Consider the following 13,856-nt stretch of genomic DNA (forward strand, 5'->3'; position numbering starts at 1 on the left):
TTGTGTAATCTTACAATTGTATCACCAAGTGCGAAACCCTTGACTTTTAATGCACCGGCTCGTGATAGCCTGCTGCCAATGTCACCCTCAGCTGAGATTATTTACTGTCAATGTATGCACTGCGAAGTAAATGATATATAGATCCTTTAAGTGATTGTGCTCCATTGATGTCTAGTGTTAATGGGACCATTATCACCCAAGAGGTATATATGGGGGGAATTCTCCTTGCCAGGTCACATTTTCAATGGGCAGGTGTCAAAGATATGGCATAAATAGCCTGCACTGTACACATTCTAAGCACCTCTGACGCAGAGGATCTGATAAGGAAACGTATATAAAGGTTTTCTTCCAGTTGTAGTAGTTGTACAACTTTGCTGACACCAGTAGCGCCAAGATGAAGCTCTTTCTCCTGCTGGCCTTGGCAGCCTGGCATCATGCAGGTAAGCTGATGAAGACTGTCCATGCAATGCGCCATTTAAAAGAAGGCTTAGACACATACCTCTAGCATGACAACCATGACATCAATAGCTGAGAGCTGTTAGAATCCAGGGTCCTATTTAGAGCTTTTACACAGATTTATATTTCCATATGTTTACACCCTGCAACTTCTAGAAAATGAACCTACCATTTCCCCACACAGTCGTAAATGCGCTAATATTGAGCATCTGAAGGAATCCTGGCGGGTCCCTTCTCTGCTTGGGATGGTGTGACTGGGAGGGGTGTCACGGCTAGCCAGCACTGTGTGAACACCGCGAGGCTTTGAGGATTTTTCAAAAACAGCAAAAGGTCTTTGTTTACATGGGTTGCAACAGCATTGGCGAGGTGAAGGGCTGGGAGTGTGAATAAGCAGCGCAACTCAATGCCCATCAGAACACAGGGATCTGAGCAGGTTTGACCCAAGATGGCTACTGTGTGTCCTAGGCAGGCAGCATGCTTTGTGTCAATCACTCTGCGGGGCAAGCATTGATAGTTGGTCTTTGGCCTTGTTTTCACGGGCAGGCAGAGGTTTTGGTGAGGTTCAACAGAGACCTTTGCCCTGAAAGACAGCACCAGATTTAGATGAAGGAGTTTCTAGTGCAGGTGCCAGGGTGGTGTTACTTATGCCGGCATGACAGCTGTAAGGCCTACACAAAGTCTTTTTCAACATTATCAATAACCAAAAAGAGCAAGATTAATAATCAATACCAGGTGAGTGAAGCTCACGAAATATATTTTTAAAGGGTTTAAATTTAAAGAAACAGCTTCCCCCCACTCACCACAACTAAGTTTTTGGAAGAAAGATCCTCACTCAGCAGGAAATGACGTCCAGGTGCCAGAGGCAGCCATCAGGATACTCTCCAGAGATGTCTGTGCTCATTCTTTTGAATTATTTTCCAAAGATGTTTGAGAAGGACGAGTGGTTCCGTTCCGATATTGCATCTCCAGCATTTATTGTATGAATGAATTGAATCCCATGACACAGTCCTTCCTAGCAGTCCCGGTGTTAAAGTCAGGATCTCTTCGCATGTAGTCAGTCTCCTTAGGCACGCCCCAAAGCACTTGATTGTGTTTAGGGGAGCTCCGCTTTCCACCTACTGCCGTGGCTCTGAAGGAAGCTATACATCGTAGTGTACAGGGCAAGAGCTGAACACATCATTCATTTGTTTTAAAATGCCACAGGACGGATTCACAAACTAGCAACTTTGTCACTCTTGAAATTATGCCTACGATTTTCACGAAGTTGCCATATTTTAGGGATCCCTAAATATCCCTAGATGCCAAACCTAAATTGTACTCTTGTATTTGAACGTCTAACCATAAATCAGTGGATTTTTGCAGAAGGAAAATCCCCTAATTAAGTAAAGTCAAAATATCCATCCATTTTTTTTCACTATTTTTTCCAACTGAGATGTTTATCAGGGTGGAGTTGTGTCTTTCCATTCATCCCCGGTAAATATGGTGGTGTTTAGTTGTTTTTCACGGTAAATATGATCAACTCCAGCCTTTTTCGGAAATAACATTTATTGCCCCAAAAAGATGAGATAAACCATTGTAAACAACCCCAGAGCTCAGATTGTGGGTGGGTTTATAATAGGATTGGGCCAAATTTGACTAATTTTCTTGAGGAAATTACACGAAATGCCCCCATAAATTATGCAAAATGAGATGTGGGTCTAGCGTTTTGCCCTATAGCACGAACTGCATCCTTGTGTCCACTTTGAATATAAAGATACATTTTCTGTGACAAAAAAAGTGCAAAATCACGTACAATGTGAACAAAAGCCGCTGCTGTTTGGTTCATTCTTGTTTGTCCAGTCCTCCCTTGATAGCATTATCTATATAAATGCAATCTTAATTACGCAACATTGTGTAATAGCACAATCTCACACGTTTTGCAACAATCGTAATGCGAAATGCTGTAAATTACACAAGATTGTACTGCTGTAAACAAAATTTCACCAAGGCCTAGTTTATCATGTTCCCCTCAATCCAAACCCATATAGCGCCTAAACCTACAACTGCAAGATATCCATCATATAATGCGTATAATTGCGTATAATCCCTAGTAGTAACTTTAATTTGTAGGCGTTTGCAAATGTTGATTGTTTTCATCTTGATCTGCTGCTTACATCCGCAAATAGCACTGATCTAATCTCAATTTAAGAGTAGAAAAAGAATTAAGCACCTTGACAACTGCTGCCCCATGTCCTTTGAAATTTCTCTTGACTTGTGTCTTACAGCTGCCTACCCAACAAAGGTCGAAAAGGTTGAAAATATCAATGATATTATCAATGGATACGCCTGTGCCTATGGGAGCATCCCCTGGCAGGTACTTCTGACATACAAGACAGACAAAGGAGATCACTTTTGTGGAGGATCCTTGATCAATCAATGGTGGATCGTATCAGCTGCACATTGTCAGGGAATGTGAGTATCTTTAACTCGGTTCATGCTAAATATAATTGAAATATATATGTTTTAATTTGCTCTACAGTTTACAAGATCCACAGTATCTCACACATTTTCCCCTCATTTTCTTGTGCCTTCCTGATAGGTAGCATTTATTAAAGCTCTTGGTTGGTCTGAGAAAGGCAAAAAGACCAGTACCTGAACCAGTAGCACTGCTCGGTTATTGGAGTGATTATTTTATGATTATACATATGATATTTCCCAGAATGTACCCTGCCTTGGAGAGCAATGATTGCCTGTGAGACACACCTGTATCTTCAAACATTTGTGAAGATGAACATGGTAATGCAAGGTCTTGATGAAAGCCTCTAAGCACAGATGTGTTATCAGGCAGATGCATTGGAGTTGAGTCATCAGTAAGGTTTCCTAATGGGCAAAGGTCATTGTGGGAGAGAGGAAAGGGTAGCTCTTTAGGATAGTGAGGCCACACACATACCATACCACAAATTAAATGTAGGTATTGAAGCAGATCACCTACAGAAAATCAGCAATGACTATAGGGTATCAACAAAATAGATCTGTAGTCAAACCTGGACTTCAACACCTTTGCTCTCTTGCACAGATTCAGCCTTCTGAATAGAGCTACAAAGATTTTTACAAATCTCTGCCTTGATAACAGAATGTACATGATTTCTATTCGGTCCAGCTTTAGTGGAACACCCCATAAGACTTTTAGAGCCATATGTATCAAAATCCTCATTTGAGATTCTCAAATAGCGATTTTTTGCGAATCGCTATTTGAGAATTGCAGAATGCTATGTATGTAGGATTTCCAATACATTTTCCGAATCCTACATATTCCTTAATTGCGATTCTCAAATTGCGATTTGCATCTAAGGAATACCTTCCCATTCATTCCTATGGGCCTAGAGGCCCATAGGAATGAATGGGAAGACATTCTCAATTTATGATTAGCAATTAGAGAATCGCAAAATGAGAATGCAATTTCAAGGGTCCAAGGGTGTCAAAAGGACACCCTGTTGCACCCCTGAAATAAGCAAGGGTGCACATGTGTCGCACATACATGGCCTAAGGGCATGTATGTGCTTCACATTGCACTTTGAAAAATGCAAAAAAAGTGCATTTTTGAAAGAAATCGCAAATTACCACGAACTTGAAGTTGGTGGTAATTTGCGATTCCTTAAGGCCAAATTGCACTTTTTTGGTGCTTCTTACATTGCATTTAAGGAATCGCAAAATTTGCGATTCCTTAACCCCTTCTCTCCTCCCGTCGGCCAGCACGACCTCCCCAGAGCTTCCAGCGGCCAACGGCCGACGCAGCCCCACCCACCCCTTAGAACGCCCGCTTCCGCCACGGTTAAGGCATTAAATGCAATCGCAACATAAGGAATCACAAACTTTTGCGATTCCTTATTTTGCACGCAGATTTGCCTCATACATACCTCTGAGCAAAATTGCGATCGCAAACGCCGAAATTCTGCAAATTTCGGCATTTGCGCTCGCAACTTTGCTTGAAACATATGGCCCATAGTTTCTCTGCAGTAGCTAATCCTCACTTCACTCTTTCAACTAGTATGATGTCTGCATGATGTTTCGCTTAGGTTTTGTACAGAAAGTATACCCTTCCAGTAGAAAATACTGTGCTTTGACATAGTTTAAAACATTACAGCACACGTGCAAAGTTGTAAAGGTTTTGGGAAAAGAAAACCTTTCTCAAACAGTATCCCTGCCTCGAGCAGGTGTACATTTGTGGTGTAAAGTCCTGTCTGCCTTTTTTTAGAAGATAAGTCTTTGCATCAAATTCCATGGGTGGTTGCTTGGGCATGCCCATGTACCACGCATGGGACACTCCCTCCACTCATTAAACTTAGCAGCAAATGCCCAGGAGCTGCTTATATCGAGTGCTTGTGAGTTTTCTCTGAGTATGCACTCATGATAAGAGGTGTGAGCTGTGAGCACGTAGTCACCGTTTCTCCTGCCGTGAGTTCTCTATCTTGCGGTGTGCTTCTATTTTCGCCTTGCTTGAGTTTGAGCACAGGCTTGTGATTAGCATTTATACTCTGATCATGTCGTAAGGATCTGTTTCTCTTGAACATGCTATATAGGTATGTTACATGAACTTGTAGTGATCACTGGCACATGTTGTATGAGTCCATCTATGGAGGGTCTTTGTAGCCATTGAGTCATGTCAGAAATTAATGTGCATGAACTGGACGCAGACACTGATCATGAAAGGGCGCCTAATGGAAGAGCTTGGGCTCAAAAGAATGTAAAATTACCTGCAGATATTGAAGGCCTGCTCATGTCAAGTACATATGGTTCTCTCCGAGCAAGCTCTCTTGATTAGTGTTTGTTTCCTGAGCATGCAATGGATAGGTTTTTGTGTTATGCATATGCTAATCGTGAGAGCAGTTGTTATATTTGACTGGGCACAGTGACTTGGTTCACCTATTTTTAGCATAGGCCGATGTTTAGTATCTTTTCTTTGATCATGTGGTGGTAATCTGTCGCTATTGCAGATGCTCCACTGGTCTATTTATTTCTGTCTTTAGCAGGGATAGTGAAGGGAAATATTGCTAGAAATGCATATTAAAATAACAGTAAAGACCCATGTTTCAAACTGTATGAGTCCACTTATGAGTGCATTCTTTGCCAATGATTCATGCTGGGAAGGAATGAGCATTAAAAAGAGAAAGTCACTTATTAAAAATTGATGCCTCGTTAAATGGATGTATGACTAGGTGAGTCGGTGGGTGAAGGAGCAGCAGCAGCAGGAGTGGAGAATAGACTGCTGCCACCAACATCAGTGTAGCCATCTATGCATTCACAAATTGCCTTATTGACTCATTCATCCTTACAGTCATCCAGCCATCTGTCCTTGTATTCACGTACCCATTCACCCATTGACGCAATCACCCATTCATATATATAATCAGTCAACTCTACATGTATGCATCCAGTCGCTCATCCTTCCTCTGCCTACGTATATTAACTGTCATTATGCAAAACACTGTTGGGTCTTGTCTATTCTGTTTAAAAACACAAATGATTAAAAGTACATAATTATAAACAGACTAGAATGTCTATAGGCAAGAGGGGGTGACTATAAGCAACAAACCTGCACCAACCAGTCCATTTTATTTTAAATTAATCATTTACTTTTTTTAGGTAAACAACTATGCAAATAAGAATTCCTTACCGGCTATCCTCTTCTCCTTTCCCTTCCTCAATCGCATTATAATCTGTTTTCTCTCATGCACACTGTGGCCAGGCAAGAGGAGGCGGTTGGACAGAGATGAGTGAATGCTTGGCACTGGCGCAGGCAATCATTTATTTCTAATGCTGTTCTATATGCAGTTAAACAACAGGGGGTGGTGATGGACAGAGTTTCTGAATTAAGCAGAATACTCTCACCCAGTCAAGAGATCAGGGCTTAATCCAACACCGTTTTTTAGCTCACTGCACCATCCCAGCTCAGAACCTGGCTATATGCAAATTAGTCTGTCCCTGGCCCAGTGTATCATGGGAACAGGGCAAACCAAACTACCAAGCCAATTCTTTCACTGGGAAGGAAACAAGCTACCACCCCCTTTTCTGAATCGTTCTATATGCAGGGCTATCCTCCTCCACAGCAACCCCCCCAAAATAGATTCACTGTGCTCTCTATCACTTATGCCTCTTGGGCGTAAAAAATTTAATCTGGGCCACACGGCCCTGAGATGGTGTGCCCTTACCTGGTAGATTTGGAAAAATAGGACTACTTCCCCACTACCCTTCTCCTCCCAGACTGGTTCAATTTAGCACACTCTCATAACATCTACAAATTGATGACAACAACACATCTACAAATTAACATTTGAAGAAGCATGAGACTTCTCAAAGGCTGCCATTTATGGTCTGACTTCCTTGCATAAGAACTTGTCAATGAAGTGATTTATTCTCATGGATATTGTCAGTGTTTCGTGATCAAACAGATGTTGGCAAAGGCTATAATATGCAACACCCTATGGGTCTACACTGAGGAAAAATGCATACCCCCTAAACACATGACTCATTGTCCACATATGCAGAAATATTCAGGAAGCTCTTAATCCCCTGTGGATTTCACAGTATGGAAATACATAAACATTAGTTCATGTCCCAGACATATGTGGTAGGGAAGGGCAAAGAACCAAACCCCCTTTGAGGTTCAACTGCCTGTAATTCTACACATACTGAAGTCTCAGTCCACTGCCTGCACATACATGGGTGTTGGAGAAGGTCACAATAACGACCCCCCCCTCTCTATGGGACTCTGAACTTTAAGTAGAGCCACAACTGCTGAGCACAAATAACACTGACTCTACTCTGAAAACAGCATTCATCAGACTATTCTCTGGTGAGTAGATTTGTTGTCAAAGCCAAGCGGCCATGAAGACGGTAGACAGAGACCACAAACAGGGAACCTACCTCTCAAGATCCCTGTAAATCAGCCCAGATCGTTGATTTTAGAGGGGGGGGGGTTGATCTGTATATGAAAGCCTATAGAGGGCATGGTTTCCACTGGTGTTTACATGTTGCTGCAAATGTTGGTGTGGTAAAACTTAGAAACATGGAATCAAGCTTCTTCTAAAAAACAGGAGTTTACTCTCACTAATACCACAATGATGTGGAAACATGTGAACGGGACTAGGGCAATGATGCGTTTCTGAAATATTTTCTACATTTTACGGTGGCCTATAAAGACTCTCAAAAAATGTCATCCCAAACCCTACATGCTCTACTATTTCCTCCTTTTCTTTTGACTCCACATACCCTACATTACTACCTACTATTCTTGCACATCCGTGTGCATGCATTACATCAATCTCTACAACCTTTCTTCTATATGTCTACCACTGACTCTGACATTTTACTTTTTACCTTCTGTTTCTATCATGAGTCCTGTCCTCACCCTGGAGTTCTGGACTTTTTGGTTCCGTCCAGAGGTGTCAGGGTACAACACCCGAAGACCCCGGAGTTCCACCTGCCTTGGTGCACAAATGAACAGAAACACAGGCTTCTCGATGGTGGCGTCAAAGACCAAAGGTTTATTACTGCAGGGACACAGAAGTCACAGAATCTACACACGGGCAGAATTCAGGAGACTGTTCGATTTGTACAAAGTGGGTTGCTCCTTATATACTAAAAATTGTGCTCTAGGCAAATATTTCACATGTCGGTACATTCCCAAACCTTTGTGTCTCTAAACAATAAATATTTGGCGTTACACAGGAACTGTCGATAATATCTGATACCAAACATCACGAAGAGGGGTTCCCACCAGTCCATCACAATCCCTTGTCAATATTGCATTCAAGACCCGGACCGCCTCATCGTAAAGTTCGTTACCTCCCCCTAATAAAGGCCCAGAAGGAAAGGAGCAGAGCCAGGTGCAGAAGATAGAAAAGCGGGATAAGAGATGTTTGTGGGTTGTAAATGGGCAAGGCTACCGGCTTCGGCCGCCTAATCATGATCAGGTACAATGGACAGGAAAACCAGTTCAGGTGGGCTGGCCTCGGGCAGAGGAGGCAGCCTTTGTCGAGTCATGCAGCTTCAGCGTGATCTGGTTTAAGGTGCACGTGTCATGTAAGAGGTGAATCTCCGGCTAAGGCTACGTGTCCTTAATCAAAGTGAAGTGAATGAAATGATCAGAGGCTATTGCATATGTGAGGGCAAGGAACCACAAAATGGCGGCCACGATCTAAGATGGATGCCGAGGGTAGATCAGAAATGTGTTTATAAAAGGAGTGCTCTTGCTCGTAGCGTAGCGAAAACACCAGGATATGCTAAATGGATCATTTGCGGTTCGCTGATACCAATATTATGTATTTCCGACAATATTGAAAACACGGGTTCAAATCGTCACGGAACCTCAGACCCTCCTTTTGCCCTTACATAGGCAATTACTCAGTCTATGTCAGAGTCTAATTCTATGCTCATCAGGTCAGTGACATGCTGTTGTATCATCATCCTTTCTCGTGTCTTTTCTCCAAATGCAGGTGGTTTCCTAAAACAGGTTGTAGCACAAAGACTACACAGAGCAGGACCACACTGGATAATCAGACAACATGAGAATAGTAATATTAAGATGACACCAATGACCATTAGAACCTTCCATCCCCACGCTGAGATCAGAGTCCAAACCCACTCCATAAAGGACCAGTTTCCCTCATCTACATGTATGGAGTCCGAAATCTTGTGCAACTTAGAGATCGCCTCGTAAACTGTTGGAGCATTATTAGGAATAAAGACACAGCAGCTCGATTGGATCATTCTGCATACCCCACCTCGATCTGCAAGTATAACATCTAGAACCATACGGTTCTGCAATGTCATGAGCCTATCCGCCTGAAGCTCAGCTGTCAGATTGCTAAGGGCACCAGCAGTTTCGGTAATAGTAGATTCAACTACCCGTGTTAGCTGACGTATGTTTCTACTATTGGCCATAGGCCCCCAGAACGGAAGGAAGCCTTTGAAGAAGTCTCCAGCTTCCTGACCAGCTGTATCTTCCTTGCTGAAGACACCTCTCGCTACTCTTGTTCTGTGGTAATCAGGTGAAGCAGTGTATGTCGGAGGCAATAATCGAGCAATATAACATGATCCTGAGAAGTCGGCAGGCAACCATGTATAAGCTCTGTCTCGACAAATGAAATAGGTACCCCTAGCAGTAAGAAAGGCAGGGGAAGAGTTAGCCGGAAACACATAAGTCTCTACGCACTCACTCCTCCCTAGCTGAGCTCTCGGATTTCTCCCATTACCTTGCAAACAGACCTGACCTCGGTGAGGTACGACCCAGATTGGAGTTGAGCTTTTACGCTTGCTTTCTCCTAAACTAAGGCGATACTCTGAAGTATTCCAACTTAAATATACTCGCAATTCGTCTCTAGGGTATGATGGAGTATTATTGACGTCTTTGACCATGTCAATAATTCCCTGGACTAAAGCTTTGTTGGCAGAGTTATATTTAGTGGAACGTGGTGGACGTGGAGGATAGGTCTCAAGAGCATAAGCAAAGATGGTTTGAAGGGCCTGAAATGATCCATTGTAGCTGAAAGGCAAAACCAGATAGGGAATACCTTTATCCATAGTGTGAGGTATCAAGCCACACACCCAACAGTCTGTCGTGTTAACTACCAGTTGGTGTTGGTGCAAGAGCTGTACAAAAGTATTATTAATGAATTCTGAGCGTCGAGCTTGCTCATGTTCCGGAAACGAGTGAAAAGAGTGTATAGAAGAAACAGTAGAAATAGCAGGATCAAGGGGAGGTACTGTAGATACTGGCACAAAAATCAAATTTATGCTAAAGACAATTCCACCCACCAGTGTTGCTAAAACAATCAAAAATGTAATGGCACATTGCATCAAGAAACATTTGCTATGAAGAATTCTATTTAGTCTGTTTCTGCGAACGTAAATCACATTTTCTCGTTGCAGCGCAGGAAGTTCCATCTTCTACAATCCGCTCGCGACCACTGATGATGTGTACGTAGATGAAAATGCCTCTATCAGCCCTGGGAGTTCCCAGAACCAACAGAAAGATCGACCTTGTGTCAGACCCCTGCAAATTCAAACTAGGCACACAGCCACGACCCTACGGCTACCCAGACGGCAAGGCAATTTTAAAAACAATAAACAATAGCAAACTTCCTGGCTGAAAAGCAAAAAAAAGTCCAATGTATATAAATATCAAAATCACAATATGCAGTTGCCTGCTTTATTAGTCCTTTTTATGGCTTCTAAGGTTGTATTTCTGCTTCGCTGGTACTGTCTGATCGGAGAATAGTGTATCACTAGCAGCTGTTGCAGAGTTTACGTTCGCAGATGGCAAAGTTTCTTCTGATGCTGGAGACAAATGTTCAATGTTCAAAGTAGTCTTTTCAAGAGGAGAGTCACGTTTCAAAGTGTCAGAAATCAAATCGGCATCGCTGAAAGGGACAAATTTCGGAGTTGTTTCAGCTTCGGAGGCACCAATTCCCTTCTTCACCCAGTCGTCGTAGGGCAGCGGTAGTGGAACACGCTTTACGTGAGAAGCGTGGATCCAGTGCTTGCGACCAGCAACACGTACAGCTGTCCTCGTCGCCAGCAGGATTTGGAAGGGGCCGATGTAGCGAGGCTGAAGATTCTTTGTCCTCGCAAAATTTCTGACCACCACGTGGTCGCCGGGTTTCAGCTGATGCCCTGGACTCTCCGGAGGTTTTGGCAAAGCATCAAAGACCTGTTGATGAATAAGACTTAATTTAGCAGTCAAGTCGTAAAGATAGTCTATCAACATAGGATATTCAATGGAGCAGAATTGTTTAGGCCTTGGCACACCCCAGACATTTGCCGGGCGGCCAAATACAATCTCATATGGAGAAAGCCCTATTCTAGAATGCACTGTTGCTCTCGTTGATAACAAGGCCAAAGGAAGTGCGTCTGGCCAAGCCAAACCTGTGGATGCTTGAATTTTGGCCATTTTAAGCTTGAGGGTGCCATTGTAACCCTCGACTAAACCAGCAGACTGGGGATGGTTCGCACTATGAAATTTTTGTTTCAATCCTAGACCAGCACACACACTCTGCATAACTTTCCCTATAAACTCACTTCCGTTATCTGACCATACAATCCGTGGCATTCCAAACCTAGGGAAAAATTCTTTGAGAAGAATTTTGGCAGTTGATAAAGCAGTGTTGTCCTTTAGTGGGTATGCTTCTATCCACCTGGAAAAAGCACAAACCACCACCAGGACGTATTTTAAATTGTTGCAGCGTTCCATGTGAATGAAGTCTAACTGTATTACTTCAAAGGGACAGGAAGGAGGAGCAAAATGACCAGCTGGAGTTGGAGTTCCCTTGCCAGGATTATGCATCAAGCACACCATACAATTTTTCACCACTCTCTCTGCACACTTACTGATTCCCTCATTCTTCCAAACCGGAGCTAACATCTTACATATCCCTTTAGAACTTATGTGCGCCACTCCATGCGCCATCGTCACTACTGCAAGCACATACGCATTAGGCAACATCCAACGCTGCTGTTCTGTCAAATCGATCCAACATCCATTCGAGTCCAATTTGCCCGTACTTTCTCTCCATACGCGTTTCTCTTCCTCAGTCGCTTCTTTCTGAATCTCTTTCACACTTTCCATTGTGTCCTCACACATTCCAGACTCAGCAATCCATCTTGCAGACGTAGCAACATACATTCTACTCATCATGTCTCTAGCTGTCTGTTTAGCGGTTTCATCAGCAAAGGCATTTCCCCGACCAACATCATCCGTGATTGCTTTATGAGCACTGCACTTCACAATCGCAACTTCAGTCGGTAAGGTTAGAGATTCTAACAAGTCGTTAACTAGCTGACCATGTTGAATCTTAGTCCCATGGGACGTAATGAAACCCCTTTCTCTCCACAACCGGCCAAAACTATGGGCCACGCCAAATGCGTACTGACTATCTGTAAACACATTCACTCTCTTTCCCTCAGCTAAAACACACGCTCTCGTAAGAGCTATTAACTCTGCAGCTTGGGCAGAATTCTGACTCACTCTTGCAGTCTCCACAATCGTCTTCAAAGTCGTTACCGCGTAGGCAGCAGTCACATCACCATTCTCCAATTTAAAACATGACCCGTCCACATACAGCGTACCATCTGGGTCGGATAGAGGAGTGTCTCTCAAGTCGATACGACCTTTTGTCTCTTCCTCCGTTTTGAAATAACAGTCATGTGGCTCAGAATCACTCGACTCTTGATCAGTCGGCAACAATGTTGCTGGGTTCAATACATTGCATCTTTTGATCTGAATATGACTCGCTAATAACGTCAGCTCGTAACCAGATAATCTCGCACTAGTAAGATGTTGTGTCTTCGTTCGGTTCATGAGTGTGTCCACTGCATGAGGAACCATGACCACTAGCATATTGTTCATCACCAAACCAGCAGATTGTCGAATGGAAGCTGCAGCTGCCGCTGTAGCCCTCAAACAACTAGGCAATGCTCTAGCTACCGGATCTAATGTTGATGAGAAATACGCACAAGGGCGTTGTTTATCACCAAACTTCTGTGTCAAGACACTCAACGCGCAACCTTCTCTTTCGTGAACGTAGAGCGTGAATGGCTTACTGTAATCAGGTGTGCCCAATACAGGAGCTGAACACAAAGCTTTTCGTAATTCAGCAAAACTCTCTTGACATTCATCAGACCATGGCACCGGACTCGGAACATTTTTCCCAGTCAAAGCTACCAACGGTTTTGCTAAAAGTGAAAAATTTGGAATCCACTGCCTACAGTAGGAGGTAATACCTAGAAAGGCACGTACTTCCCTCTGTGTGCGTGGAACACTCATCTGCGTAATTGCTTTTATTCTTTCTGGGGTCAACTTCCTTCCCTCCTTTGACAAGAGATGACCTAAATAGGTTACTTCTTGGCAGCAATATTGCATTTTGGAAGGTGACACCTTATGATTCAAATTAGACAAATGATGCAATAGTGAAATTGTAGCTGCTTTGCAAGTTTCCTTGTCATCGGCAGCCACTAAAAGATCGTCTACGTACTGTACTAGGGCAGAGCCTGGAGGAAGGACAAAAGAATCTAGCTGACTTTTTAAAGCTTGACTGTAAATAGATGGACTTTCACAGTAGCCTTGTGGAGCGCGTTTAAATCTGAAACTGCGACCTCCTAAACAGAAGCCAAAAATATCTCTGCTTTCCTCGGCTACCGGAATGCTGAAAAAGGCATTCTTCAAGTCGATGACTGAGAACCATGTAGCTGTAGCAGGAATCAATGTTAACAAAGCAGTAATGTCTGGCACTACAGGAAACTGCGGAATTACAATCTTATTAACTTCTCTAAGGTCTATGACAAACCTATAGACTGGAGGCTTTGTAGGATCTGTTCGTTTCAAAATCGGCAATACAGGACTATTACAAACATTTCCTCGCGTT

General features: G+C 43.1%; 1 protein-coding gene across 1 annotated transcript in view; it reads left to right on the plus strand.

Annotated features, from left to right (window-relative positions):
* Nucleotides 1-284: 284 nt before the first annotated feature.
* Nucleotides 285-13,856, plus strand: part of LOC147707761 (trypsin-like) — a 36,387-nt gene continuing 22,815 nt past the window's right edge. The window contains exons 1-2 of the mRNA XM_086926612.1: nt 285-440; nt 2,721-2,907. Of these exons, the coding sequence (XP_086782738.1) occupies nt 395-440; nt 2,721-2,907 (233 nt within the window). The 5' untranslated portion in view covers nt 285-394. The remainder of the gene's footprint in view (nt 441-2,720; nt 2,908-13,856) is intronic.

Source organism: Lissotriton vulgaris, chromosome 6 (assembly GCF_964263255.1).
Source record: "Lissotriton vulgaris chromosome 6, aLisVul1.2, whole genome shotgun sequence".
In the NCBI taxonomy this organism is placed as follows: Eukaryota; Metazoa; Chordata; class Amphibia; order Caudata; family Salamandridae; genus Lissotriton; species Lissotriton vulgaris.